Source organism: Populus euphratica, unplaced genomic scaffold (assembly GCF_000495115.2).
Source record: "Populus euphratica unplaced genomic scaffold, PopEup_1.0 scaffold35.1, whole genome shotgun sequence".
Classification (NCBI taxonomy): domain Eukaryota; kingdom Viridiplantae; phylum Streptophyta; class Magnoliopsida; order Malpighiales; family Salicaceae; genus Populus; species Populus euphratica.
The window spans coordinates 1,706,286-1,733,534 of NW_011499860.1; the positions used below are offsets into that span (position 1 = coordinate 1,706,286).

General features: G+C 34.8%; 5 protein-coding genes across 10 annotated transcripts; 3 read left to right on the plus strand and 2 right to left on the minus strand.

The window, feature by feature from the left end:
• Nucleotides 1–709, plus strand: LOC105124687 (uncharacterized). Its single transcript, XM_011024791.1, has one exon. It carries the CDS (start codon nucleotides 5–7, stop codon nucleotides 707–709), a length of 705 nt encoding a protein of 234 aa, XP_011023093.1. The 5' UTR covers nucleotides 1–4.
• Nucleotides 710–4,119: 3,410 nt separating this feature from the next.
• Nucleotides 4,120–9,495, plus strand: LOC105124579 (50S ribosomal protein L17, chloroplastic). 2 transcript variants are annotated; one of them, XR_842082.1, is made up of 7 exons: nucleotides 4,120–4,288; nucleotides 4,394–4,448; nucleotides 4,791–4,841; nucleotides 5,199–5,290; nucleotides 5,367–5,444; nucleotides 9,001–9,207; nucleotides 9,239–9,495. XR_842082.1 is itself a non-coding variant. In XM_011024651.1 (6 exons), exons 1-6 carry the CDS (start codon nucleotides 4,233–4,235, stop codon nucleotides 9,149–9,151), a joined length of 483 nt encoding a protein of 160 aa, XP_011022953.1. In that variant the 5' UTR covers nucleotides 4,120–4,232; the 3' UTR covers nucleotides 9,152–9,495. The 2 variants fall into 2 exon arrangements, 1 of the variants encoding a protein (XP_011022953.1); XM_011024651.1 differs by having other exon boundaries at nucleotides 9,001–9,495.
• A 2,005-nt stretch (nucleotides 9,496–11,500) lies between these two features.
• Nucleotides 11,501–15,558, plus strand: LOC105124580 (UDP-glucuronate:xylan alpha-glucuronosyltransferase 1-like). Of its 5 annotated transcripts, none has more exons than XM_011024655.1 (5): nucleotides 11,501–11,600; nucleotides 11,741–11,864; nucleotides 12,915–13,112; nucleotides 13,553–14,163; nucleotides 14,247–15,558. In XM_011024655.1, exons 2-5 carry the CDS (start codon nucleotides 11,812–11,814, stop codon nucleotides 15,278–15,280), a joined length of 1,896 nt encoding a protein of 631 aa, XP_011022957.1. In that variant the 5' UTR covers nucleotides 11,501–11,600; nucleotides 11,741–11,811; the 3' UTR covers nucleotides 15,281–15,558. The 5 variants fall into 5 exon arrangements, with proteins under 5 accessions (XP_011022957.1, XP_011022954.1, XP_011022955.1 ...); XM_011024652.1 differs by having other exon boundaries at nucleotides 11,502–11,600; nucleotides 13,535–14,163; XM_011024653.1 differs by having other exon boundaries at nucleotides 11,502–11,600; nucleotides 13,535–14,163; nucleotides 14,250–15,558.
• Nucleotides 15,559–17,779: 2,221 nt separating this feature from the next.
• Nucleotides 17,780–20,664, minus strand: LOC105124583 (probable pectinesterase/pectinesterase inhibitor 51). Its single transcript, XM_011024659.1, has 2 exons — nucleotides 19,546–20,664; nucleotides 17,780–18,719 (listed from the first exon to the last, which is right to left on the minus strand). The coding sequence occupies exons 1-2, from the start codon at nucleotides 20,639–20,641 to the stop codon at nucleotides 18,034–18,036; spliced, it is 1,782 nt and encodes a 593-aa protein (XP_011022961.1). The 5' UTR covers nucleotides 20,642–20,664; the 3' UTR covers nucleotides 17,780–18,033.
• A 52-nt stretch (nucleotides 20,665–20,716) lies between these two features.
• Nucleotides 20,717–22,851, minus strand: LOC105124582 (probable pectinesterase/pectinesterase inhibitor 51). The gene is made up of 2 exons (XM_011024658.1): nucleotides 21,383–22,851; nucleotides 20,717–20,793 (listed from the first exon to the last, which is right to left on the minus strand). Exons 1-2 carry the CDS (start codon nucleotides 22,449–22,451, stop codon nucleotides 20,771–20,773), a joined length of 1,092 nt encoding a protein of 363 aa, XP_011022960.1. The 5' UTR covers nucleotides 22,452–22,851; the 3' UTR covers nucleotides 20,717–20,770.
• Between the last annotated feature and the right edge of the window lie 4,398 nt (nucleotides 22,852–27,249).

The window sequence follows — 27,249 nt, forward strand, 5'->3', positions numbered from 1 at the left end:
AACCATGGACACTCGCATCGATTACGACTTTATTGTCAGATTAAAACCCAAAACAAATAGAAACTCACAACACGTCAATAGGGACCAACCACTACAAAAGGTACCAGCAACGTTTCCTGTGAACTTCTTGCTTTACAAGCGACCGATCTACTACTCTCTTCATGGAGTGGCGTTCTCTGCAACAGATAGAAGACCCGAGTCCATAAGCCGCAAAATTATTCACATTCCGGTTGGAGATTCACTGTGTCATCACATCAATGATTTCAAAGGGATCTTGACCGACATCGGCATCCCTGGAATCAAGATATCACAGATACTAATCGAAATTGCAACCAAGGCGCACGGCATTGATACTTGTAACGGCGTGCTCATGCTTGTCGCAATACGGAAGACAGTCTATCATGAAGCTAGACTTCGTAATGAAGAAGATGATATTGGTAGAGCTGAGAGGGAGTCAATGGAGGTTGAGGCGAAGCCAATCCCGGCCACCAAGTCCTCTATTGATGCATTGGAAAGGGTGGTTTTGGACGCCTCGGCGTCAGCGAGAGACTGCACTGTTTGTATGGAAGAGATTGACGCAGGGAGTGAAGCAATTCGGATGCCGTGCTCGCATGTCTATCACTCAGATTGCATTGTTAAGTGGTTGCAAACTAGTCACATGTGTCCTCTTTGCCGCTATCATATGCCCTGTGAATACTTGCGAACATGATCATCAGCACCAACTAGCTTTTCTTTTTCCTGTTTAGGTTTTAGCCAGCTCTAAAATGCTAAGGATTGGATTGTTTGTATACCGCTTATGTTTGAAACAATTTAATCAATTATTAAGCTTTGATTTCATCACCTTTTTTCTTTTGTTAATTATAGCTATAAATAAGAATTTCAAAGGTTGACATTTATCAAGTTTGTTTATATATATTTGAGAACTAGACAACTATACGCATGTACACCTTCTGGTCTTCTGCAAATTTCTAGGTATTCAATTCGTGGCTGAAGATCATAGTCTACAAGGAGATAAAGCTGAACTTCTTTTCTCATCGTCCGCAAGAAAAAAAGAACTTCTTTTTCATTGCCATAATTAATAATGGCTAGAGATATATGGATTATTAAAGAAGGGAATAAAATAAATTCCGCTTTGCTATGAAAGTAACTGATTTTGAGTTTTTTTATTAAAAGGTTCTAAAGTTTTCTTGGAAGGTATTTATTGTAATATATATAGGGAATTGAGAGGAAAATTTGAGAGAAAATTAAAAGAAAATGAAAATATAAAAAAAATCAGTTTTTAGTAAAAGGGCAGAAATGAAACTTCTTGTAAAAAGAAAAAAAAAATGTCAACATAGGGAAATTTTAAACTATTATGTAGAAGTGGAGCATTGATGAGTTTCGGTTAACTCACGATTACTTAGTTGTTGTGTTAATATACAAGTTATCAAGTTAATTCAAAACAATTAATTTTTTATTAAAATAATATTATTTTTTAAAAATTGAATTTGTGTTAATTCAAGTTTAACTAGTTCAATTAATTTTTATAAAATTAATATTTTTTATAATTCAAATTAAATTCTAGCCCATATCAAATTGTAGATCACACATTCTTAAGATCAACCATACAAATTTTAATTAAATTCACTACCTATATTTCCCTTCACCAAAAAAATGTTTATATTCCTCACCACAATAATGATTACATCGATAGAACATTAGTTTTCAATTATAAGTATATCAAGTTCTACTTCTTACTTAACAATGTATATGCAATAGCGATTAGAAATTTTTAACCTAAGCTTAAATACATACGCAATGTTAAAAAATTAATATAAATTTATTTTTAGTTTTTCATTTAGTAGTTAAAGTTTTTAGCATTGTTGTAAAAAAAGAGAGTTGATTTTTAAAATCTTATAATTTTATGAGTCAATATGTATCTAACTTGTTAAATCAGATTAAAACTTGAAAATTAAAAAAATTAATCAAACTCGGTAAAATTAAACTGATTTTAAATTTATATCTTGTGAAAATTGTGCAATTTAATAATCATGGGCTTAATTTTAACTATAATTATTATAATTTTTTTAACGATACAAGTTATTTGTGGATTTGATTTTCATAAAATTAAAATACCTATTCATTATTTATAATTTTTTATATAAACTATTAACATATCAATTGATATATTATTCTGTTTTAGCTGGCAAATATATAAAATAAAAGTTGTAAATTAATATGCTTAACCCTTGGTGTAATTAATGTTAAATGATATATTAAAATTTGAAAGAACTCGTTTCTTGTAAATGAAAAAGTAAATGGATCGATTTGTTCAAGAAGTAGAGGAATTAATGTGAATAAAATAAAGATATTCAGACTTTATTATTGTTTATTTTTTTATTATGTTATATTGTTAATTATAACTTGATTGAAATTGTTAATATATTATTAGTTAAAATATTTTATTTATAATTTTTTTATTTTATGATTCGAGTTTATATTGTATATTTTATGTTGCGTCAAAACAACATTTTTAACAACCTTGGTTTTTAGCTTAAATTGATTTTTTTTTTAGTATATTTATAAAAATTAAAGATGGATTGATAAGAGAAAAAGTAACATATACTAAAAAGAAGCTTAGAAATGAAAAATGAAATATTGAGTCTTATTTTACTATGGTTCTCAAAAAAAAAATTAGGGGTTCCTTAATTTTTTTTTAACTTTATCCTCCTATATTGAATATACTAGGTATTGAATTTCATAATTTATTTTAATTTACTTTTTGTAGATTTATTTTAGTTTCATGACTCAAGTCTCGAGTTTCAGAAGTTAGCCATGACTCGAGTTATTATTTTAACTATTTTTCTTAACCTTACCCTTTAAAATTAAGTTAATTAGAAATTGGATTTTATAATTATTTTCTAATTTGAGGTTATCATAATTTCATAACTTATATCGCAAGTTTAATGAATTAGCGAGGTTGACTAAAGATTTTTTTTTATTAGAATTTTTTTTGAACTTTGATTTATTAGGAATTTAAATTTATAATTTTCTTAATTTACTTTGTATGAAATTATCAAGGTCTCTTGACATAAGTTTTGCAGGTTAACTTTGGTTGATTTAAGTTATTTTTTATTTGATTTGTTTTTCAATTTAAGCATTTTATATTAAGTTGATTGGTAATTGAGTTTTATAATTATTTTTTTATTTTTTCTATTAATTATTACGATTTTATAACCTAAGTTACAGGTTATGCTAGTTTACTCAAGTTTTTTTAATTGAATTTTTTTTTTTAATTTAGTCCTTTAATAATATTTCTATTAATTATTACGATTTTATAACCTAAGTTACAGGTTATGCTAGTTTACTCAAGTTTTTTTAATTGATTTTTTTTTTAATTTAGTCCTTTAATAATATTTAGTTGATTAAAAATTAAGATTTATAATTTATTTTAATTTACATTTTATAAAGTTTATAAAGTTATCTTAGTCTCATTACTCGGGTCACGATTTGAGCAATTAACTTAGGTTGACTTTGGTGATTTTTTATTTTTTTAATTAATTTTTTATTTTATCTTTTAAGATAGAGTTGATTGAGAGTTAAGATTTATAATTATTTTTTAATTTGTTTTCTAAAGAGCTATTTAAGTCTTATGACCCATGTTTGATAGGTTAACTTGGGTTAACTCATCTCTTCTTTTTAGTGTAATTTGTTTTTCAACTTTATCCTTTAATATTGGATTGATTAAGAATATAGTTTAATACAAAAAAAAATAGTTGCTTTTATATGGTTATTAGGGTTTTATGACTTAAATAGGAGGTTAAGTCAAGTTAATCTGAGTTGATTTAATATATAATCATCTTGATTTGTTTGATTTTAAACTATATTTTTATTATCTTCTTAGTTTTTTTTTTCTAAATCTACTAAATTGACCATGTCATGCAAATTAATTTTTATATAGTTTAATGTTTTTCCTGCTATTAACAAAAATTGAATATATTTTTTTCCTGCTATTAACAAAAATTGAATATTTTCTTATTTGAGAAATTCTAGCCCAGCCCAACTTCATTGAAACTTGAAAAAATCAATTTTGGATTAGCTGAAGCCCAAACTGAAAGCCCGTCCATATTAAACAGTGAAACTGTGCCTCCTTCACTGCTGCTTGCATTACCAGTGCTGTCTTAGGACCTCCGGTCAGGGTTTATCTTTCCTCTCTCTAAAACTGAGATTTTACCACTTTCTCTCACTAGAAAATGACTAAATTCAGAAAGCTAAATCGACCCACCGGTCACCGTATGTCCATGTTCAGGTTCTTCATTTCTTCCCTTTTTTCAAATTTGGTTCTAGTTTTTTTAATTAATAAAAAACTTTAATTTAGTTCGATTTTCTTATGATTATTGTTTTCTATTTTCAGAACTATGGTGTCCCAGTTGATTAAACACGAAAGGATTGAAACCACTGTTGCAAAGGTAGGATTTTTTTCCTCTACATTTACAGGGTTTTTGTAGGGTTTGCATACCCATATAGTATATTGGCAAGAAATATTTAATTTTGATTGTTATTTTTTTATTTGAGGTGGAAAATTTTTGGGTCTTTTACATTTTTATTTGATTTATAAGGTGTTTGATTGAAACATTGAGTAATGATGTTCAAATTTCTGGGTTTAGCTGATTTTGTTGAGTTGTGTGAAAATTTTGTTTCTTTCAATGGATTTTTGGTAGTGAATAATACGGATTGAGGGCAATGAAAGAATTTTTCCGGTAATGATGGTGATATGATTTTATTTTATTCCTTTTTTTATGATTCTTCAGGCAAAAGAGATTCGACGTCTTGCTGATAATATGGTACAGCTTGGGAAAGAGGTGTGTAACAATTTAGTTATATAAATCAGAATGTTTTATGGTTAATATTGATTGAGCATGCAAAAGGGCTAGAATGATCAACATTATTGTTGACATTGCTAATTGTTTGCATTATAACAGGCAATTTGCACTCAGTATCTTGTTTTCATTGCTTTTCCTCAAGTTACAGGAAAATGTAGATTATACTGAAGATGTTATGATTAGAACAGGCAAATTGATTTGTAGATTAGTGTAAAGGACTTTTTGAAAGGAATCATTTCTTCCAGAAGGGAATAAGCTATATCTATTTTAAAACTTATCTCTTTGATCACATGCCCCCTTTCATCATTACCTTATTCTGTTTCGTCAAAATAACAGGGTTCCCTTTGTGCCGCAAGGCGTGCTGCTGCATTTGTTAGAGGGGATGATGTCATTCACAAGCTATTTTCTGAAATGGCTTACCGTTACAAGTAAATTTTACTTGCTATTATTTCTTCTATAAGTATACTTTAACAGAAGGGCTTATGGAACGTTTTGGTGTTTCAGGGACAGAGCAGGTGGTTACACAAGGATGCTTCGAACTCGCCTAAGAGTTGGTGATGCTGCACCAATGGCCTACATTGAGTAAGACTTTTGTTGTCAATTCTAAATGACTTACAGACTTGTCACATCTCTTGCCACTCATTATTGCACAGCCAATGCACTTTCAAATTGGATGAGCTATGATGAAAGTGATTGTATTGATCTTTCTCTCATGAATATTAATTGATCTTTTGTGGTAATGATGCTAATACAAGTGATGGTAGTCTGAAACACAACACTCGCATATGAAATTACAACACCTTTTTTCTGCTTCCACTGAGCTTTATTTATTGTGAAGAATTTCAACATTGAATACAAATGATCTGATTTTTGAAAGTAGCATCTTCCATATGAAACCAAGACATAACTGAGATGAAAGAAAGTTGCTTTCTAAAGGCATATAATCACATGAAGGAAACATAATATAATTGCCTATTTGTGGTTTGTGAACTTTATTCCCCATAAAAGATAGATTACATTGTAAATGCTGTCAATCTCATCTTACTCAATAGTCTGACAATTATTGCCTTCATCTCTGCAGCACATGCAGAATTAATTTGCTATAAGAATTCTATTACTTGCATTAAACTCAAAATACAAAAGCTAATGATAATGATAATATCAAAAGGAAACCTATTGATGCTAGTTCTGGAAGTAAGATCAATGTTAATAGCATTAAAATTTTAAACAACAGCAAGGATTGGATTGTCTTGTTGACATTCTTAGGAGTATTGCTAGCCTGCCTGCTGTTTCTCTATCCAAAAATCAAAGGGAATTGGAGGGCTTTTCTGGTCTAATTGCCTTGGTTTTATATTTTTCTTGTAGAGGATGCCTTTTCTCTCCTTTCCGTAATTCTGTTTATTTGCACCATCAGTCAAGTTTTCCATTATCTAAATAAATAATTAAAATTACAGCATCAGAACCAAATGTTAGATTGTTTGTTCCCAAAGCTGAAGTTTTGTTGTGTCACCTTATGTGTGAAAGGACTCGGGGGGTGTTTAGTTCACCAGTAAATTTTAAGTCTTTGTGGACTCGTGAGTTGAATATGCTATTATAGGAAAAATGAAATTAAAATTTTTCAACTCATTTAATCATTAATTTATCCTTGCTAGAAGGTTTTATGTCTATTTATTGAAGGATATTTTTTCCATAAAAAGGGGTCAGAGATAGCATTAACCAACTGGTATAAATAATTAATAAGCATTTCTCAGATACAATGTGTCGCGCTCGGACATCGCTGCGGTTCTAAAAATAACTGGTTGGAAAGAATAGATTTCCAGCATTCTATTTTTTGGTGGGGAATGATCTTATTTAAGGAGGCATCACCAAATATTATAGTCACTAGGAACCCTAACTGGTCAACAAAGATTCTATGATACGAGACTGATTATGCAAAAGGAAAGATATTATCACCCCTTAAACGTCCTACCTGAGATATGTTGCATTGCTGACTCTGTTATAAATTGCTAATATGTTGGTTTATATTATGTTGGTTTATATGTAATATTCTTGACTCTAGCACTAGTGAATATTCAACTACCATGTAATATTCTTGACTCTAGCACCAGTGAATATTCAATTACAGATACTTCCAACTCTGATATTGATAAATATTACGTAGCTATAAAATAAAATAAATTTAAATCAGTATTTTTATTCTTGACTCTAGCGTCAGTGAATAAACAAATAAAATAAATTTATTTTTACGCATACATATTTTTTATTTTTTATGTAGCTAAATAAAATAAAATAAAATAAATTTAAATTAGTATTTTTTTATTCTTAACTCTGGTGATAATAAATAAAATATTTTTTTTATTTTTTTGGGGCTGGCCCAACTTAGCCTGAATAGGCTGAGGTTGACTCAACTAGCCTGGCCCGGTTATTAGCCCAAGCAGTGACCTGGCTGGGCAAGAGCCAGCAAGAAGCACGCATGGAGTGACGCATGGAGTGGCTCCAATGGGAAGGTAATTAATTTACCTTCACACAGTGCAACATTACATTCAAAATGAATGAAAGAAAAATGGCTTACCTGTTCTCTGGAGATGATGGGGATAGTGACAGTGCGGTGGCCCTCGTCTGCTTACAACCTTCCCTCCTGCTTTCCTTTGCTTCTATGCCCACTGTCCCCTTTTTTTTTCTTTGTTTTTCCTTGTTTTCTCAGTCCTTGTGATGAAGAACTAAGGACAGTGCTGGCTTCTCCTTTTAATTCTAGGTCTGGATTTTTTGTTGTGTTTTTGCTACTATTTGGATTCTTGTTCGTTTATTCTTTCTTCACTGTACTCTTTTTCGCTGTTTTTTCTTTTGTTCCCCTGTCTTTTTTTTTCTTGTTCTCTTGTTCCTCTCTCTCTCATCTATTCTGTCCGTTCCTCCCCCCAACCCCCGCTTGTCCCCTCTGTTTTTTTTTTTTGTTTCGGTTCGTGCTTTGCCTTTCTGTTTTTTCTCTGGCTCTCCCCTATTTCGATCTTTTTTCTTTTCTACTTCTCCCGCTCACCCCCTGTTCTTCGTGAATTGTTCTAGGTTTTTTCTTGTTGGTTCTCGGCTTCCCTGTATGTGTTTCCAATATCGTTGTTCTCCTGTTTCTGAGTTTCTCCCCTTTTGCTGGTTTTGCCTTTTTTTTATTTTCTTCTTCATTGGTTTCCTTTGCCTTTTATAGAGATTGAGTAGCTTGCCCCCAAAAACCAGTCCTGCCCTTACAGGACTGTTATTTAATCCACGAACGAGATCATGAGCAGGAGATGTGGTCTATGATTGGATTGGATTTGCTACAAATTTTCCTATTGAATTGGCTTCCTTTGTGTGAAATGAAAGGGATGATGAATAGTGCTTCCAAATGGCGCCATTTGTGTCCTTGGAAATGATTATTTTTTACTTTGGCCCCTAAATGTTTTAAACTCAACATTTGGGATCTTAATCAGTAATAATTAATTTCTAATTGTGCCCTTGGATTAAATTCAATTTGAATCCCTGAGTTATAGTGCAATTTACACAATAGTCCTGGGTTTTTGGACTATTCAATTTGGTCATTGGACTTTAATTTTCCAGCAATTTTTCTTTGAATCAGCTCCAAAATTTGATATTTTTTCAATTAAATCTCTGATTCCTTTAATTAATTAAATCAAAATTTAATTAAGTTCTCAAGAGCTCCTGATTTATTAATTAAACTAGTCCAAATTTTAATTAAAGTCTTCAACATATTAATTCTTCAATTATTGACCAATTAATTATCAAGTTTAATAATTTCATTCTCAAACTTCAAATTTTGTAATATCTTAACCCCCTTCTCAGCTATATTTAATTTTTGTTACCTGTTCAAAAAAAATTAGGTTACGAGATGCATGCTTGAGATTACATCTTGCATGAGCATAACTTAATAACTTAATTTTGAAGTATATCGACGATGATGCCTTTCCTTTCAAATCTTTCAAAGGGGGTTCACAAAAGCTGTTGGTGTAATCTTTGACGTAGTGAAGTAAGCAATGTTTCCCTAGCCAACATCTGGTGTTTTTTTGAACAGATCCATTAATTGATGTTTTTTTCCTGAAGTTTGTTGAGGGTAGCCTGGTAGTTTATTCTTATATTTTTGTTAAATGGACAGGTTTATCGATAGAGAAAATGAGCTTAGACAGTCCAAACCGCCAACCCCTCAACCACCACAGAGAGCTCCTTTGGATCCCTGGACAAGATCACGGCTTACCAGGCAGTTTGCACCCGCTAAAGAAGAAAAGAGCTCTGATCCTGAGATATGATACAGAAATCATTAATCTCTGGTTGCAGCATTGTGCTTCCGCTAATCTGTTTGCATGCAACACCTCCTCATGCTGTGCATTTAAAAGCTTGATACCTGCATAATATGAATACAGCACCATTATGCCTCACTAGTTGTTGCCCCAATTTTTGTGAGAGCATGGATTAAAAAAAAAACAAAAAGAAAAGGTCCCAATATGGATCAGAATGATTGTTCTTTTCTTGCTATTGCCGAAGAGTGGTTTTTGCTGTACAAATTGAAGGGTTAATTGTAGAAGGTCCCAATATGAATCAGAATAATGTCATCGTTTAAGAATTTAGAGTTAGATACTTTGATTCAGTTGAACCATGCTCTGACCTTGTTCTGTTTGCCTTTCCATGCCACATGTAGATCTAGCTCAAGTATTTTCATTTTTTACCGGCTCTGAGTTTTGACCAGCAACAGCATATAGGCATATCCTTAGCATGTCAACTTTCCCAAGAACAGCCAAATCTGCAACCGTCCTGCGCACCCACATGAAGAAAATTGAATTAAAAGCGAGAGAAGGTTTTGTAATTTAAGAAAATTGTGAAGGAAGTTGTTTTTTATTTAAAAATATATTAAAATAATATTTTTAAAAAATTATTTTTGATATTAAAATGATTTGAAAATATTAAAAATATATTAATTTAAAGTAAAAATAAATTCAATATTTTTTTAAAATGTTTTTAAAACGTAATAGAAAAAGAAAAAAGCTGTGTCAAGTACAAAACTGTCCAATCAATTTTTATCTGTTTTCTATTGAAGTTATCTAACCCTTAGCGTTCTAAAGTTAATTTAATCACCACATTCCAAAAGTTTTGTCATTGTACTTTTAGTGAAGGTCATTGTAAAGGTTGCCACTCCACAAGAAGCCTTTTTCAGTCCTTAATCATGATTCACAAGCATTTTGTATTGGTGGGAAGCCCCTGATATAAAGGTAACAACAACCTAACAAAAAGATTGGCTCGTTCTTTTTGACTTCGCGCATAATTTTTGTTCGCAACTCTGTTTGGAGATGAATCGAAGTTGAGAGAGCTTGCAATATATGGTCACTGAAATAGGTTACAACTCACAAAATGTCAGTAGACTATGAGGACGTTGGCAATTTCGCAAGATAACTAGTGCTCCAGAACCAAAGGGATTGATTAGGTCTCATTTTCATTTCCATTGATTATCAAATTGGTGCAAAGACCATACGATGAAATAGAGTAGAGCATTGGTCAAGGGCACACCCATTTCCATGGAAGGTATAAAGAAAAAATCCGAGTCTACCAATTGGTCGGTTGCTTGGCTTCAAATACAAATCATACGTACACGGACAGAGACATCAATCCATTCCAATTTCGGTATATACAAGTATTTATATGCCAGAACTATGTAGGAAATGCATGGAAGGGATGGAGTAACAGAGAGATACGTAGCGATAGGTGCAAGGATTCTATCCTACAAAGAAGTCCCACCTTCTTGTTCAACGGGTGTTATCATGGTAGTACAAAGGTGTCAGTTCGTGATTGGGCGAGTCCCAGTTGAAACTTTGAAGTGTATATTGCTTGTTATATTGGCATGATTATAGAATAATCATGCCTTATTAGGCCTTTTTTGCAACATTCCATTGTCACTTAAAAAATGGGTTTATTTAGTGCTGAATTTCTTTGCTTAAATATAAAGGATAGAACAGGGGTGGAAATGGGAGTTAAAAGGCTTTTTTGTGACGTTAATCATTTGTGCATATCATTGCAAAATGTTTAATCAAATTGATTAACATTTAGGAAATTAGTTCATGATTTTAACAAGGATGAGAGGAGAACAAAGGGATATGGAAAATTGGGTTAACAATCAATTTTTCTTCTGTTAGTGACGGTGCTACTTTTATGATAATCACTGAAGAAGCATCAGTAATGTTCCCCCATTTTGGAAAGTGAGATGGGACATTTATATAATTATTTATTTTTTAAATTAAGCAACACAGGACTTTTCATTTTTCTTGTGATGAAAAATGAGATGGGACATTTGATCACCTTCAATCCCTCCCATATCTATCATTAACCAAACCAATTTGTTTTCATTAACCTAATCTAGCAACTACTTCCAAGATGATAGAAATATCTTCTTGGATCTTTTGTAATATTATTGTTTTTTCCCCAGGCAAAAACACTAATCAGAACTCTAGTTACTTAGTGTTTTGTAAGAAGAGAAAAAATAGAGAAAAGAATGAGAGATTATATAAAAATAAATAAATTTGGTGACAACAAAAACTTGAAAATGAAATTTTATTAAGTGAAGAAAGGAAGATTCAAATGGAAGTTAACGCTGTCTATATTGACTACTTATGCCACCTCGCATATGCTCTCAACCTGCCCTTCCTTGTGGCACTCTCACCATCTTTCTATTTCTAAAAAGGCTAAAAACTATAACTATCATAGCCTAAGGTTTGCTTCACCAATTCCCCTCCCTCGTTTATAGGGGACTTCATGAACATGTTCTTCTTCTTTTCTTTCTTTTAAGACTTCTTGTTCTGTGCCTGGTAATTGCTTTTTGAAGCTTAATGATCCCTTCATGATTCTTGCAGGCTTTCTCATTCATTAAAAATCACATGGTGCAACCCTTGTTGCTAAGAACTTGGAGTCATTAAGTTGAGCAATGGGTGGCTCACCGGGTTCTGTTGAAGCTAGGCATAGATTATCTGCATCTTTGTAAGTTCCAGCTAATTTCTTTGGTTTCATGCTACTTAAATTTACATTTTTTTCTTCCTTTTCTTTTCATTTTCACAACCTAGTTACATCAATTTAGCATGCATCATTTGTCACATATTTTTTTTTCAAATATCTTTATCTTGTTCTGGTTTGCGTTGGTGGAAAATGCACTGTTCTTGATTTGCTCCATTACCGCAATATGTTGTACATGCATTTGCACTCTGATTTGGTTACATAATGAATCATACCAGAATAGAAATATTGATGGATTCAATGGGTTTTTACTGCTGTAATTGGTCAATGCAATGGACTTCGTAATGTGATTAGTTTAATTACTTCACACGAACTAGCTTTTGAATCAACCAGTAAGTACTCCAGCCCTCGTTTTTTATTTTCTCAAATTTCCAGGCATGTCAAGCTCAATTCCAAAACACTATCAATGCTGGGAGATACTTTTTTTTTTCACTGATGTGATAAACTGATAGTTGATTTGAACTTCTTATATGCTGAATCAAAGTAGTGGTTAAAGACATTGCTTCTGTCCGAATCCAACTACGTATGAAACTTGATTATATTCTTTCAATGCAAGTCACTTAGAATAGAGAATTCCCAGAAGGAAAATGTGTTGTATAACTATAGCATGCTTTAGTAAATGGTGAGATTAGGCCTTGCAGTGGTGTCTCTATATTTATGTGACCGTATAGTAAAAGGGAATCAATCAACAAGAAATATTGTTATGGAAATTCTGTATGATTCTTACAGAATGTTTCTTATAGGTTGACAAATGCAAGGGAAACTTTGCCGTAGTAAATGAGATTGTTCCGTAGCTAATAAAGAAAATACGGATGACCTACCGATAAGGAAAAGTTAATCATTCATTCTACGGATAGATATATAGTTTCCAGCTGCATTTAGAGCATTTCCATGGACAATCAGATCATTTTTTCCTGTTCATTGGTACTTTCATGCCGGTTTTCTGTTACTAATTCTGTTTTCTTTTATCTTTTTTTCCTGATCGTGTTTTTTGTTTGCAAATTTCTACTCAAACAGTGAAGATTTATACAAAAGAAGGTTGACAAGAAGTAAGGTTAAAGGTGTTGAAAAACCCATCAACATCCCCATCCAAGATAGAAGTTCTTGTTGCAAGTTTCCACTAATCAAATTTATCCTTGTGGTCATTATCGGTGGCACTATTGTGTCACTCCTATATTCTCCAGATGTGGATCAACTATCTCACTCAGTTTCAAGGTACATTCCATGCCTTTTCACCTGCTTCTGAACTATCAGATTTTCATTCAGCTGTTGTGATTGTGGTTCAAATAATTACCTTATGCTGTGCAGTTGGTGCTGGGTCTTAATACATTTCTGGTAAAATAGTTACAACGGTACAAAAAAAAAATATTTCTGATTTTTATGCCTGAACTAGGTATCCTTTGTAGAGGCGTGCTCTAGTCTGATCCCATGCAACAATGTTTTGAAAGGATTGAGGGAAAATCTGTTTCTTAAATTCTCCAACATGGTTGATCTTGGAAAAACTTTTCTGATATCTTTTATTTCAACATAGCTGGCCAAATATGCAGATGCCCCAGTGGCAACAAGAAAAGTCATTTGGAAATGAAAATAACCTGAATCAGATCTATAAGAATCTAAAGTTTTGTTATTTGACGCAGACAAAATTTTGTGAACAGATGGATTTGGGGAGGATCAGATCCTAGATATGTTTCAGATTTAGATGTGAACTGGGACGATGTGGTGAAAGTCATTGAGAAGCTGGGTGAACAGAATGACTATCAGGGAATTGGTCTTCTAAACTTCAATGACAGTGAAGTCTATCATTGGAATCAACTTACACCTGATGCTACACATGTCAATATTCAACTAGACTATGCTGACAAGAACATGACCTGGGATTCATTATATCCAGAATGGATTGATGAGGAGCAAGAAAAGGAAGTTCCTGTTTGCCCATCGCTACCGAAACCTGACACTCCTAGAAAACGACTTGACCTCATTGTTGTGAAGCTTCCTTCCAGAAATGAGTGGAATTGGTCTAGAGATGTCGCTCGGTTGCACTTGCAGCTAGCAGCAGCAAGTCTTGCAGCCTCTGCCAAGGGGTTTTATTCTGTCCATATGCTTTTTATCACTAGGCGTTTTCCTATACCGAACCTCTTCACATGCAAGGAACTTGTTGTGCGAGAAGGGAATGTTTGGTTATACAAGCCAAATGTAAATGTTTTGAGACAAAAACTCCATCTTCCAGTTGGCTCTTGTGAACTTGCACTTCCTCTCAGAGATAAAGGTCAGTTATATCCAAATTCAAGATTTTTTTCCATTTAAATGTAATAGGCTTGTGATAGACAGAATTCCAAAACTTTTTTAAAGCAGCAAGGGCCTATTCAGGGAATCCACAGCGAGAAGCATATGCAACAATTCTCCATTCTGCTCATGTTTATGTCTGTGGAGCCATTGCTGCAGCGCAAAGCATCCGCTTGTCAGGCTCAAGTAGAGACCTCGTAATACTTGTTGACGAAACTATCAGTGTTTACCACAGAAGTGGACTTGAGGCAGCTGGATGGAAAATCAGGACAATTCAAAGAATACGGAACCCAAAAGCTGAGAAGGATGCCTACAATGAATGGAATTATAGCAAGTTCCGGTTATGGCAGCTCACAGATTATGACAAGATTATTTTCATCGACGCTGATTTGCTTATACTTCGGAACATTGATTTCTTATTTGGCATGCCAGAAATTTCTGCAACAGGGAACAACGCTAGTCTTTTTAACTCAGGTGTAATGGTCATTGAGCCTTCAAATTGCACATTCAATCTATTGATGGAACATATTAACGAGATCGAATCCTATAATGGTGGAGATCAAGGCTATCTGAATGAGATCTTTACATGGTGGCATCGTATTCCAAAACACATGAACTTCTTAAAACATTTCTGGATTGGTGATGAGGAAGAGGTTAAACAAAAGAAAACTCGCCTTTTTGCAGCTGAGCCTCCTATACTCTATGTTCTTCACTATCTTGGCGTAAAGCCATGGCTGTGCTTCCGAGACTACGATTGCAACTGGAATGTGGACATATTTCAAGAGTTTGCAAGTGATATTGCTCATGAAAAGTGGTGGAGAGTATATGATGCAATGCCTGAGCAGTTGCATCAGTTTTGTTCCTTGAAATCAAAGCAAAAGGCACAACTAGAATTTGATCGTAGAGAAGCTGAGAAGGCAAACTACACGGATGGTCACTGGAAAATCAAAGTTCAGGACCGCCGCTTAAAAAAATGTGTTGACAATGTATGCAATTGGAAGAGTATGTTAAAACACTGGGGCGAGACGAATTGGACTAATGATGAATTCTTTAACCCATCGCCACCAGCTATCAGCACAGCATCTCTTCCTGGCTTGTGAGTTATTAATTCCCATTAGGCTCGCCATATTGATATGCCTCTTTGGTCAAATGAAACAGAATACGGATATGTAATTCTTTGTTTATTCCCCTTTTCGAAGCATAAATTTTCTAGACCGCTCTCTGTTTCGAGATAGAATACCCCTTTGATGTTTCTGCAGCCGAGTTATATACAGATTTGAGAAGTCATTTGATTTTTGTGCTCTACACTAGTATAATTGTGTCCATGTTTCCATGATCCATCATGTTTTATTTACAGAAACTAGACTTGCAATGACTACTCCTTGCTTCTAAGTGATTCTATGGCTTGGTAAGTGTTCGTGCAGAGATTAGCCCAAATACATGGCAATCATAAACAGGGAACATTGTAAATATATCTGTTTGTATTCCGCAGTGAAGCGCAGGCGTGAATCCTAGTAAACATCTACGTTGCAACTGTTGATCCCTCCATTGGTGGATATTGCAAAGACTGCTCACTATTTTTTTTTCTCCACGTCTTCTAGACTATTAGATTCACATGTCTGTAGACTATGGTGTAGAAGTAATTGAGACAAAGGAGGCCGCATGCAATATGTGACCTAAAAGTATTTGTGAAATCTATTAAAAAGTCCACCAAAGTAGTGGGGCGGCAATTTAGGCTGTGAATAGTATGGGACAATTTGATGCTCCCCACAGGATCCATGGACACAGCTAAGACCCATTACAGCACAGATTGACTAGAGGGTGTTGATTTTCACATGTAGTGTTGATTCGTGCAAGTATAGAATGCGAATGGGAACGGGCCTACAAATGGGTGGGTGAAGAAATAGAAATATACTAGTTAAAGGAAAGAGGTGTGGAAGTGGGAAGATAAAAGCATGACCAAGCAAGTGGATGCCAGAGGCCCAGAGTTGACTGTAACAATGGGTTTCAGTCATGGAGAGTAGAGTAGACGACCATTTCCTCCAAGGGGAAGATAAGGCACAAAGTGGAAAGCATGCGCAGGCCAACTTCAAGCATGACGTAGTTATCGCATTTACCAAACCTAAAACTTAGGCAGGTAATTTTACTCGCATATGCTACACAGCAGAAATATTGACATAAAATATAAAGAGCAGTGGGACATATGCGGACAATTTGTTCTTACATGACAACTAGGAAACCGATCGCCGGCCTTTCGGCATCATGAGATAGCAACTGAAGTCTGAAACACGGGTTTAACATAGAGCCACGCGTACGCTGTTTGCTCATGTGATATGAAAATGGCATGCAGAAATCTGTTCCTTGATTAGGGCAACGATAGCAACAGACAAAAGTGGTCTTGACTCCTGCTCAACTAGCCTCACATAAAGCATCTTGTTGAAAAAACTGGCCAGGTTAGTTGGGTGAGGAGAAAAAACCTAAAAAATTGATTAGACTAAAAATATAAAAAAAAAAATTAAAAAATTAAATCAATTAAAAAAATTAATTACTTCAGTTTAGTTTTAATTTTATAAGTGTGAAATTAAAAAAATAACAAGTTCAAACCAGAGTTAAACTAGAAAAAACTAAACTAAACTAATTTGAATTAGTATTTGTCCCAAAAATCTAAACCAAAAATTAGTTTTGGTTTGATTTCAAATTTTTTTAAATTTAATTTAGTTATTTTTATATAAAAATCAAATCAAATCAAAACAATAACTCTTAAGTTAGTTTACTCGTTTATCTTTATAATTTTTCATTTTCATAAAATGAGATTAGTTTATTATCTAAATAAATATATTGATAAATTTAAAAATATAGTAGTAGTTGTTTTTAAAATGTTTTTTTATTATAAAATATATTAAAAAAATATTTTTTATTTTTTAAAAATATTTTTAAAACTAGATGTAAAACACTATTGTAAATATTTACTGAGATTAACATCTACGCTTCCAAAAATTTAAAAAAATAACCAAAGTTTTTTGAAAAAACTTCCAACACAATTACAAAAAATAACCAAAGTGTGAAATGATCATGACTGGTCTCTAAACGGGCCACCTCAGTGTGAAATGATCATGACTGGTCTCTAAACAGTACACGGCAGGGATGGCATCGCGAAGAAGAGAAGAAACCTTAATTTTTCCAAACCAAATACCTGTTCTTAATGCATCTACAATTTGCAAAGCTGAGATCGAAGTGACCCCAACATAATCAAATCAAGCAACTCCATTCAGTTTCCTTAACTGAACAGCAACCTTTACCCTGCAAGCAAATAGAAAAGTAGTGTCGTATCATTACAATCATCAGATAAGGTTTCTGATGACACTCGCTTTCACCCTTTTTCATGACTGATCACTGATGGATCTGGTCTGTCCAGCGAACTATTACAACGGAGATTCTAGAGCCCATTTCTACATTAAGCATCAAAGTTGATGATTAATCAGAAACATTGACAGAATAGGTTAATATACATCTGATTCTGCAAATCAATCAAGAACAGTGAGTACGTTAGATGACAAGAATTCATAATTATCTTTGCATCCATTTTCCAGGGGTTCATATTTATCTGAAAAGAAAAGAAAAACATGTGTGGCTTACAAACAAAAGAGGAATTAACCTGAGGACAATCAATTTCTGCATACAACTGCTGTTAGATGAGTTCCTGATAAAGTAACCATCTTATATTTAGGGAATTTTGTCACTCATTTCACAAGTTTTGTAATTACAAAAGGATTCATCCCCCACCAACTTGTATCTAATTCGACAAGTTCTCCTAACATACTAGGCAGACGGCATTATTATTGCGACTAAACAATCAAGAAGATGTTGGAATCCACTCATCTCCTTGAATGAAATTCTGTAAAGAATATGTAGCTACATGCTCTGCAGGAATTTGACTGCTCCATGTTACTCTCTGAGACGAGTCAGATCCTGGTCCAGAATTCTCAAATTCTCCATAATAAAGTGTTTTGAGTGCAAAATCTCCACTCCATGGCATCCAACCTTGTGGTGATAGAAGAGCTTCCAGGTTACAGTGTATAAAAACAGTCCTCGAGAATTCCTTCCATGGCCTTCCCAAGAAATTCTTGTGCACGCTAGGGTTGCTTCTATATAGTGCCATGTATTCCTCAGTTCCATTGATCAAACAATTTTGAAAGACGAAACCTGTTGATTGGGCCGGGTCTGTCCTGCCATGTGCGGTGACGGCATTTTTTTCGCCTTTTTCTGGCTTTTCTTGCCTTGGACGGATTAATATCTGGCAATCTTGAAAAATTGCAGCTGAGTTTCCGAAAATGAAGTCCACATTTCCCTCGATGCGGCATGATTTGTAAAATTGGCGGAGTGAATGAGCATATAAAGTGTCTTGATTGCCCAGAAATTCACAGTTCTCTATAATGGACAAATCACTATCCGACCTGAAAGCTACTGCTTGGTGGGTGGGGGCTCCTGCTGTGTTCTGGATTGTTAGACCACTGGCCATAAATCCATCACCAAGAACTCCTACAACAAGAGATAGAACATATCAAAACAATGACAAAACAGGGTGAGAAATTCAACCCAAAAGCTATCATTTTCCATTAAAAAAATTATTTCAAACTTATATCACAGACACATCAGCAAAGTTCTTTTGCTCATGGGTTGAAGATGCCAAGAACTTCAAATTTCACTCATTATACTTCTCCAGAAATTGGACAAGCAGCAGTTGCAACCAAGATATGATTTATCATAGCCAGCAAATACCTAACTACAAGAACTCAAAAAGATTATCCTAACAAGATGGCAAAACCATAATCTAATGAACCAGCACCCTTGGAATTTTTATTTTCATTTGGGATCAGAATGATTGCTATCAGAACCTCAAGTCCCCGACACATGGTTTTCCAGGACTTGTAGCGTCAAGAATGGTCGGCAACCCATGTGCTTTGCTATTCAAGCTTCACATTACTTTCCTAGTTTCCCACAGGAATTAAAGCAACGTCAGCTTATGGGATGCCGGCCATGTGATAGGATCATAGGATATTACAAAAGGTCATCTTGGCTCAAATATCAACTTATTCTTGATAATTAACTACTAAGTTAACCTCTATTGCCAAATATTACCAATCAAACACTAGATAATATAATGCTCTTAATTCAAATACTGTCCAATGGAATTAAAGCTATGATTTCCCCAAGGCTACAGCCACTAATAACTAGAAAGTTGCGAGAAGCTTCTACTAAAAAAGACTGTCGGCGCTCGTAGGATCCACTCATCCATTTTTATCCCTTTCACCACCCCCACCGTTTCACAAACTATGAAAACACAGTTAAAACAAGATAAACTTACCAACTGTAGCTGACTCATAAGTAGTCACTCCAATCTGACCGACACTCAACGACCCGGTAATGACACTCTTGCCCATCCCATCACCCAAAAAGACCACATTTTTCTTCTCAAACGGAACCCTAACAATCTCCTCGTAAACCCCTTCCTTTATATGTATCACAAACCTCCGGTCCAAGGCGTTATCTGGTGCCGCGTTAACAGCTTCCTGCACCGTTTTGTAGCATCCGTTATCTTTACTCTCATCCTTACACACCGTGGCATCCGCCGTTAACTTTGATGGAAATCCACCTCTGAAAAACCCCCGTACACTATCAAGCACGGAATCCTCCCAGAACCCGTCCCTTTCGGTTTGGGGAGGTCTCCACGATTCCGTTTCATTTCCAAACAAATCATAAGACATCGTCATGCTTAACGCATTGCTAGTTAAACCAACCAAAGACTCCAAGAACAACAATGTTTCATTGATCGGCTTTGAGGTACTATTACGAGCGTTGTAAATCAGACCTCCATAGCAATCATATTGATAAGAAAGACCCGCGCTCATCCAAGCGCGAGCATTCTTGATCTCTCCACGTGTCAAGCTCTGGTTGGCTGATAAAATCCGGTACTGCGAATATCCCAGTACCTCTAAACAAATTTTCGCAGCAGTGGTGATGTTTGGGTTGGTAGTTGATGCTAGGAGAGAGTTTAGGATTGACTTTGCAGTTGTGAGGTTCTGAGAGGAGACAAAGATCGCAGATTGGATGATTTGAATCGGGGTTGGGTTAGGAGGGACAACATTGGCTTCTCCTAAAGAGGATTCGCATGTTTGAGGATGTTGCGTCGCATTGCAGGCTAAATGGATATCAGTCTGAGTTTGTCTTGTTGTTATGGGAGCTGGTATAGATGGAAAGAGTTGTGTTTGCGATGAATATCTGTGTTCTTTGTTGGTCTTTGAAGAAAGGGTAAAGAAGAGAATGAGAGAAACAAGGGATAACAACAGGACAATAGCAATGACGATAACAAAGCATTTGGATTTTGAGCTTGAAAATGGTGGTCTGTGGCCAAAGTTGTTGAGTGGTTTTGTTGAACCTGTTGGTGAGGATGGTTCTGCCATGATGGTGGTATGGTGATTCAAAGCTTTTGCTCTTGAAGGGTGCTGCTATACAAAGAAGATTTGAGCAAATGTGAAAGCACGGCACCCTGTGTGATAATTTGAGTCACAAGAAAGAAGGATAGGTTTTGGCTATGGAAGGTAACTCCTGTCTCCTGCCATATTATAAAATTCAGATCCTCAACACTTCTGCTAAACTCTTGATCCTTGCTCACCTTTATGAGAGTGAATGATCAAATTGGTCCCCAATTTAGAAATAAATAAAAGGCTGCCTACTTTCTCCTCCTTGCATCTCAAATATCAACCTATCGGCCGAGCCAAATAATGATCACAATAATGGTCTTTGCCTACCTTAACTAGTCCTGTGCCACCCCTCTCTCCTGCTGTATCAACTCATTGATTGCTTTTTAATTATTATTTTTTTTTTACAAATATATTAAAATATATATTTTTTATTTTTTTCATTATTATATAAAAATCATTAAAAAAATATAAAATAAAATCAATTCGACGTATTTTCTACGTAAACATGCTTTTAAAGCATACCACGAACATGGTTACGGTCAGAATTCTTTCTCATGTCAGGCCAATATACATGAAGGTAAAAAAAATAATTGTTACTCTTTAACTGCAAGTGAATGCTGATTCAGCATGCCAGATGTCATCACATTTGGCATGATGAGTCAGCATCCAACAAATGCAAAGAATTACTTGAAAACAGCAAGAGTTAAAAAATGAACTTACCCACTGTTGCCGTGTTGTAGGTGGAAATCCCAGGCTGGCCCACAGCTTGTGACCCCGTAATTACTGTTTTACCCATCCCGTCTCCTAAAAACACCACATTTTTTTTCTCTAACGGCACTCTAACTATCTCATTGTAAACTCCTTCCTTTATGTGGATCACGTATCTATGTCCCCACTCATTATCCGGTGCCGTATTCACCGCCTCCTGCACCGTTTTATAACACCCGCCATTACTCGTGTCCTTGCACACCGTCACATCCGCTGTTAATTCAGACGGAAACCCACCCCTGAACCCCGAACCAAAATGCCCACCCGATCCGGGAGCCGACCCGAGCTCCCAGACCCCGTCACGTTCGGTTTTTGGCGGGCCCCATGACTTGGTCTCGTTACCAAAGGCATCGTATGAGACAATCATGCTCAATGCATTACTAGAGAAAGCCATCAGGGTGTCCAAAAACGACATCGTCTGCCTAGTGAGAGACGTGTCATTAGCGTACTTCAATGCGTTGGAACAATCGTATTGGTACAGCAAGGCAGCCCCCATCCAAGCCCTAGCGTCCTTGACTCTTCCACGTGGCAAAGCATCATCCGTTGATCTTGTTATGCGGTATTGTGAATTGATTAACGCTTCCACGCAGTTTTTCGCGGCTGTTGTGCGGTTGATATTCCCTGTGGACGAGTCTAGGATAGACTTGACCATTGATTGGGCAGTTTTAAGGTTTGTGTTGGAAACAGAGATTGCTGATTGGATGATTTCAAGGGGGGTTGGATTTCGAGGAACATTAGGGTTAGACAAGGAAGAGATACAAGCGTCTTGAAATCTAGTGGCTTTACAAGCTTGGAGAATCTCAGGTGGGGTGGTTGAGGCAGATGAGGGTGGTTCATTTGGTCTGGGTTTTTGTTTTTGTTTCTTGGGGTGGTGGCTGTTTGTCTTTAAAGTGGTGGTGGAGGAGGATGAGAGGGAGAGGAAAAGAAAGATAGAGAAGAGAGAGAAGGAGAGCAGTGAAGCCATGGAAATGTTAAGAAAGTTTCTTGGTTTTCTTGAATGTGTTGTTGATGATGTTGTCATGGTACGTATTTATAGTGATGGGGATTTTGGAATTTAATGTGTGGAGTGGAGTGGACTGGAGTGATCAAGGATTGAACTTTTGTGATTCTATCCAATTAACAGGTTTTGGTTTCTTTTACGGTTCACGGGATCAAAGACTTCACGGGTTGATTTGTCCACTGCCTATGAACTTTTTGTGTGTGTGAGAGAGAGAGAGAGGTTAAAGTGAGTCTGTCACGGGGTGGTGTGGTGATGGGAGGACGAAAGTGGATCAATATGGAAGCTATTGGGTGGGGTTTTCTTTATTAATAATGGAAGCAATTCGTGCAAGAACGAGGCTTTCATTGTTGCGGTGGCAAGTCCTCCACTCAAAGGTGGTTCTCAGGGGTGGTTCGGTCTGGAATATTCAGAATCACACCTCTCTCTCTTTTTTTTCTCCATAAAAACATAAGATTTATAAATATTTTTAAAACAGATTATATGTTTCTATGAGATTTATAAACAAATATAATTAATTATGATTTTATTTAATAGTTTTTCTTTCTTGAATAAAAAAGAAAACATTCCATCGCCAGAGCCATTAAAATCAATTTCATTTTTTTATGAAATGGATTTTGACATTTTGTAAAAGGAGAATTTTGAGTTTTTTCTTTCTTAATGGCTGCCTAGATATAGGGCAAAATACAAAGCGTAGTTGTAATTACAACATTCTATTGGATGCTTCTTGTATGCGTGTATTTTAATTTTTTTTAATCTTTAGCCAATTTGCCGAGGTTACGGTATTGGGCCCGACTTTTAATAGGAGAAAATAAAAGGTTATCCTATTGGGTGGGCTCAATGGACTTGGGCCAGCAAATCTTATCTGGACCTTATTTGCAATCACCAGGCAAAACTATACGTGTATATTTAAAGTTTTAAAAAAAAATATATATTTTTGTATCATATAAAAATAATTTTTAAAATTAAAAAAAATTATTTTAATATATTAAAAAAAAAATTAAACAAAATTGTTATCACAATTTTAAACATCCACTCGAGTTCCTTCCTCTTCCATCTTCCCCCTTCCCATTTCAAAACCTGGCACCGGGGGTTCGAGCTTTCAGGAAGAATTGTTCCATATACACATGTTTATATAAAATAACAGAGAACAACTTTGAATGTATTTAATGATTTTAATACTTTTAAAATTAAAAGCTCTCTCAATTTTAAAAATATTAAACTAGTAATCAAATGTATAGATTGCAAGCATGAAACACAGCTCAAAAGGAAGAAACCCTAATCTTTGTCTTCAGTTCAAATCCTTGAGTACTGAAGATAAGCTTGGATTATAAACAATTTTATTAAATGTTGATACAACCGAGATTGAACTTTTACATGCTATCATGGTCTGAATAACTGAACTCTTATGAGTTCAAATTTCGTGGATAGTACGAAGTAATGTAAGTGTGTGCAGCCTAACCCTTTAAGTTTCAGAATCGAGATGATCCATCCACGGAGAAAAATATGATCAAATCAAGAAATATGGGCCATACATGAACAACCACAAATGTTTCTACAATCTTTCTACATGTAAAAACGTAAGAACATTAAATTTCTTAGTCTAAGTATCAAACCCTAGTCCACATGAAACAGCATGCAAACTGGTTCCTTGAGGTTCAAGCCAGTAAAGTTTTTTCTCCTGCATATAGAGATAAAAAGGTTTCTGGGTTTTCTTGTCGAGAGGGTGATGCCTGAAATAATCAGGATCCGTGGGAGTGTTTTTCCATTATTTGCAAACGCACCTGCATTGTGTAAGAGATGATTTGCTTTTATATGATTTTTCATTAATTTTAAAAATAATTTAGATTATCTTGAGTTTTTTTATTTATTATTCTTTGTTAGATTTAGCTTTTTAAAAAAAATTAAATTAAATTAACTGATTAAATATAAATATAAGATACTTCACAATATTTTATTTAATTTATTTTTTGGTTTATTGTTTTAATAGTGCATATGATTTTTTTATGTCGCTGTGCAACCATTTACAGTGATATTAAAGGTGTTTTAGTAATCATTTAGATGATGGTCAAGTGGTAAAATTTTAGGATTAAGGGGTTTATTTTCTTTATGGTTTCAGGTTTGAGTTATTGGTTGCTTATGTGATGGCTACTGGAGGCTTACATGATCATTAATTTCAAGACTAGTGAGATTAGTCGTGATCCATGCAAGCTAGTTCAGATACCCACATTAATTAAAAAAACAAAATGAAAGAAGGATCTTATGAAAGAAGGATGTTCACGGAGAAGCCATAATGAATCTCCAACATGCTTTTCTTTCTTCTCCTCTTTAGTACGATAAATATGATGTCGCGATATCCATCGCTGCCTAAAGAGATGTTCCATGCCTGCCAGGTAATTGGCCTTCTAGCCTCTTTCTTTGATAATACAAAATGGATGGTTATTAGGGTTTGATGTTATCAGTTTCTTTGTTTTCAGAGATTTATATTCCTTCAATGTGCATAAGATTAATATCCCCCCTCGGTAGACAGTTTCAAACAACTCTGTATTGATCCACGGAGAGAAATATGATCAAATCAAGAAATATGAACCATAAATGAACAACCACAATGAAAAAGGTTTTTTAAAAACGTAAGAACATTAAATTTCTTAGTCTAAGTATCAAACCCTAGTCCACATGAAACAGCATGCAAACTGGTTCCTTGAGGTTCAAGCCAGTAAAGTTTTTTCTCCTGCATATAGAGATAAAAAGGTTTCTGGGTTTTCTTGTCGAGAGGGTGATGCCTGAAATAATCAGGATCCGTGGGAGTGTTTTTCCATTATTTGCAAACGCACCTGCATTGTGTAAGAGATGATTTGCTTTTATATGATTTTTCATTAATTTTAAAAATAATTTAGATTATCTTGAGTTTTTTTATTTATTATTCTTTGTTAGATTTAGCTTTCATAAAAAGAAATTTTTTAAATTAAATTAAATCAACTGATTAAATATAAATATGAGATACTTCACAATATTTTATTTAATTTATTTTCTGGTTTATTGTTTTAATAGTGCATATGATTTTTTTTTTGTCGCTGTGCAACCATTTACAGTGCTATTAAAGTTGTTTTGGTGAGATCTTCTCAAGGAAGGATGTTCACGGAGAAGCGATAATGAATCTCCAGCATGCTTTGCGATAATGAATCTCCAACATGCTTTTCTTTCTTCTCCTCTATAGTACGATAAATATGATGTCTCGATATCCAGCCCTGCCTAAGAGATGTTCCATGCCTGCCAGGTAATTGGCCTTCTGGCCTCTTTCTTTGATAATACAATATGGATAGTTATTAGGGTTTGATGTTATCATTTTCTTTTTTGTCAGAGATAAATATTCCTTCAATGTGCATAGGTTTAATCTCCCCCTTCGGTAGACAGTTTCAAACAACTCTGTATTGATGGCTACTTAAGAAAACTTCACCCTTCAACTACAGGTCGACAAAACTCCCTTGTAACAAGTAGATGTTCTGCACTAGCAGAGAAGACATGGTGGAATCTATAGTCGATTGGAAGTATCCCACGTAAGCTGATTTAATGGAAAACTACTTTGATGAGATAAAACTTATGCCTTTTTTTCCCTGTTCATAAGATACCAAAGGTTTCTTTGGATGAAGTTCTCATGATACAGGGATGGCAAGACTTGGGAATAATTCATTACTCGTGCCATCAAAATTCTTCAGGGGATGGTACAAGCTTTGGAGATCAGACAACACGTTTTCACTGCTTAATCCTTTGCCAGATTTCATAAAATCAGCAGCTGAATAGTCAATGGGGTAGGTTCAAAATTCTTGAAATTCAACCAGCATGTTTCTCCGCTAACTTGATATATAGGCCATTGATCTTATTCTTCATTGATTCATGTTCAGGTGTCTCAATTGTTGCTCAGGTCCTGTTTAGTGTACTGCAGGACTTTTTACCTGTTGGGTTCTTTCAGTGGCTTCTCCTCTTTAATTTCGGCTTCTCCATTGCCGGATCCTAATGTTCGAATTTGACTTTTGGCTTACTGGATTTGATAAACTGGTTCAGTAGTGGGATCTAAGATAATCTGGCTCTTTGTTGTTCCTGTGATAGTTTGAGCCACCACGCTTCGGTAGCTTTCTCTCAGATTTCTCCATTTGATCACCTGAAGCTGTTGCTTCAGCTTAGTTCATCAGCTGCTGTTTCCACGCTGTTTATGAGCCTCTTCTGCTGCTGAGTTGCTATGAGCTTTTCTCCAGTTTTCTAACGCTGCTATTCTGCATCTCTAAGGGCACAAGGACTGAATTCATTCCCTCTTCTTTTCTACATGATATTGTTTATGAATAAAGTGACTTATGATCAGCATTGACACCGAAGATAGCCTTAACCTCTACAGATTCATATCAAACAAGATTTCATATATTACAACATAAGAATTTTGAACCTGAGGTTTTGTTACTTGTAATGTGATACTGATCTTTAATTTTTAACATTGAAGTGGTAAGCTGATAAAAGATGTATAATGAGTTACCTTCATGTTATTCATGTCAACTGAGAAATGGAGGAAACTAAAGACACTGAGTGACAAAGCTGTTCCATGTGTAGAACTGGAGTTTTTTTTTTTTTTTGGTGGGTGTTTTAAACCTGTTTTTTCATATTCTTCAAAAGCCACTCATATACTGTGTGTGCATCAAGCGATTGAAAATGCATGGAGTTGTTTTTACTTCTTACCAAGCTGAAGATTCGGACGTTACTTGACCGTGATGGCTGTTGTATGAATCGTTCTATCTTATTTGGAACACTTTTTCCTGCTTGTTTGTTTACAAGA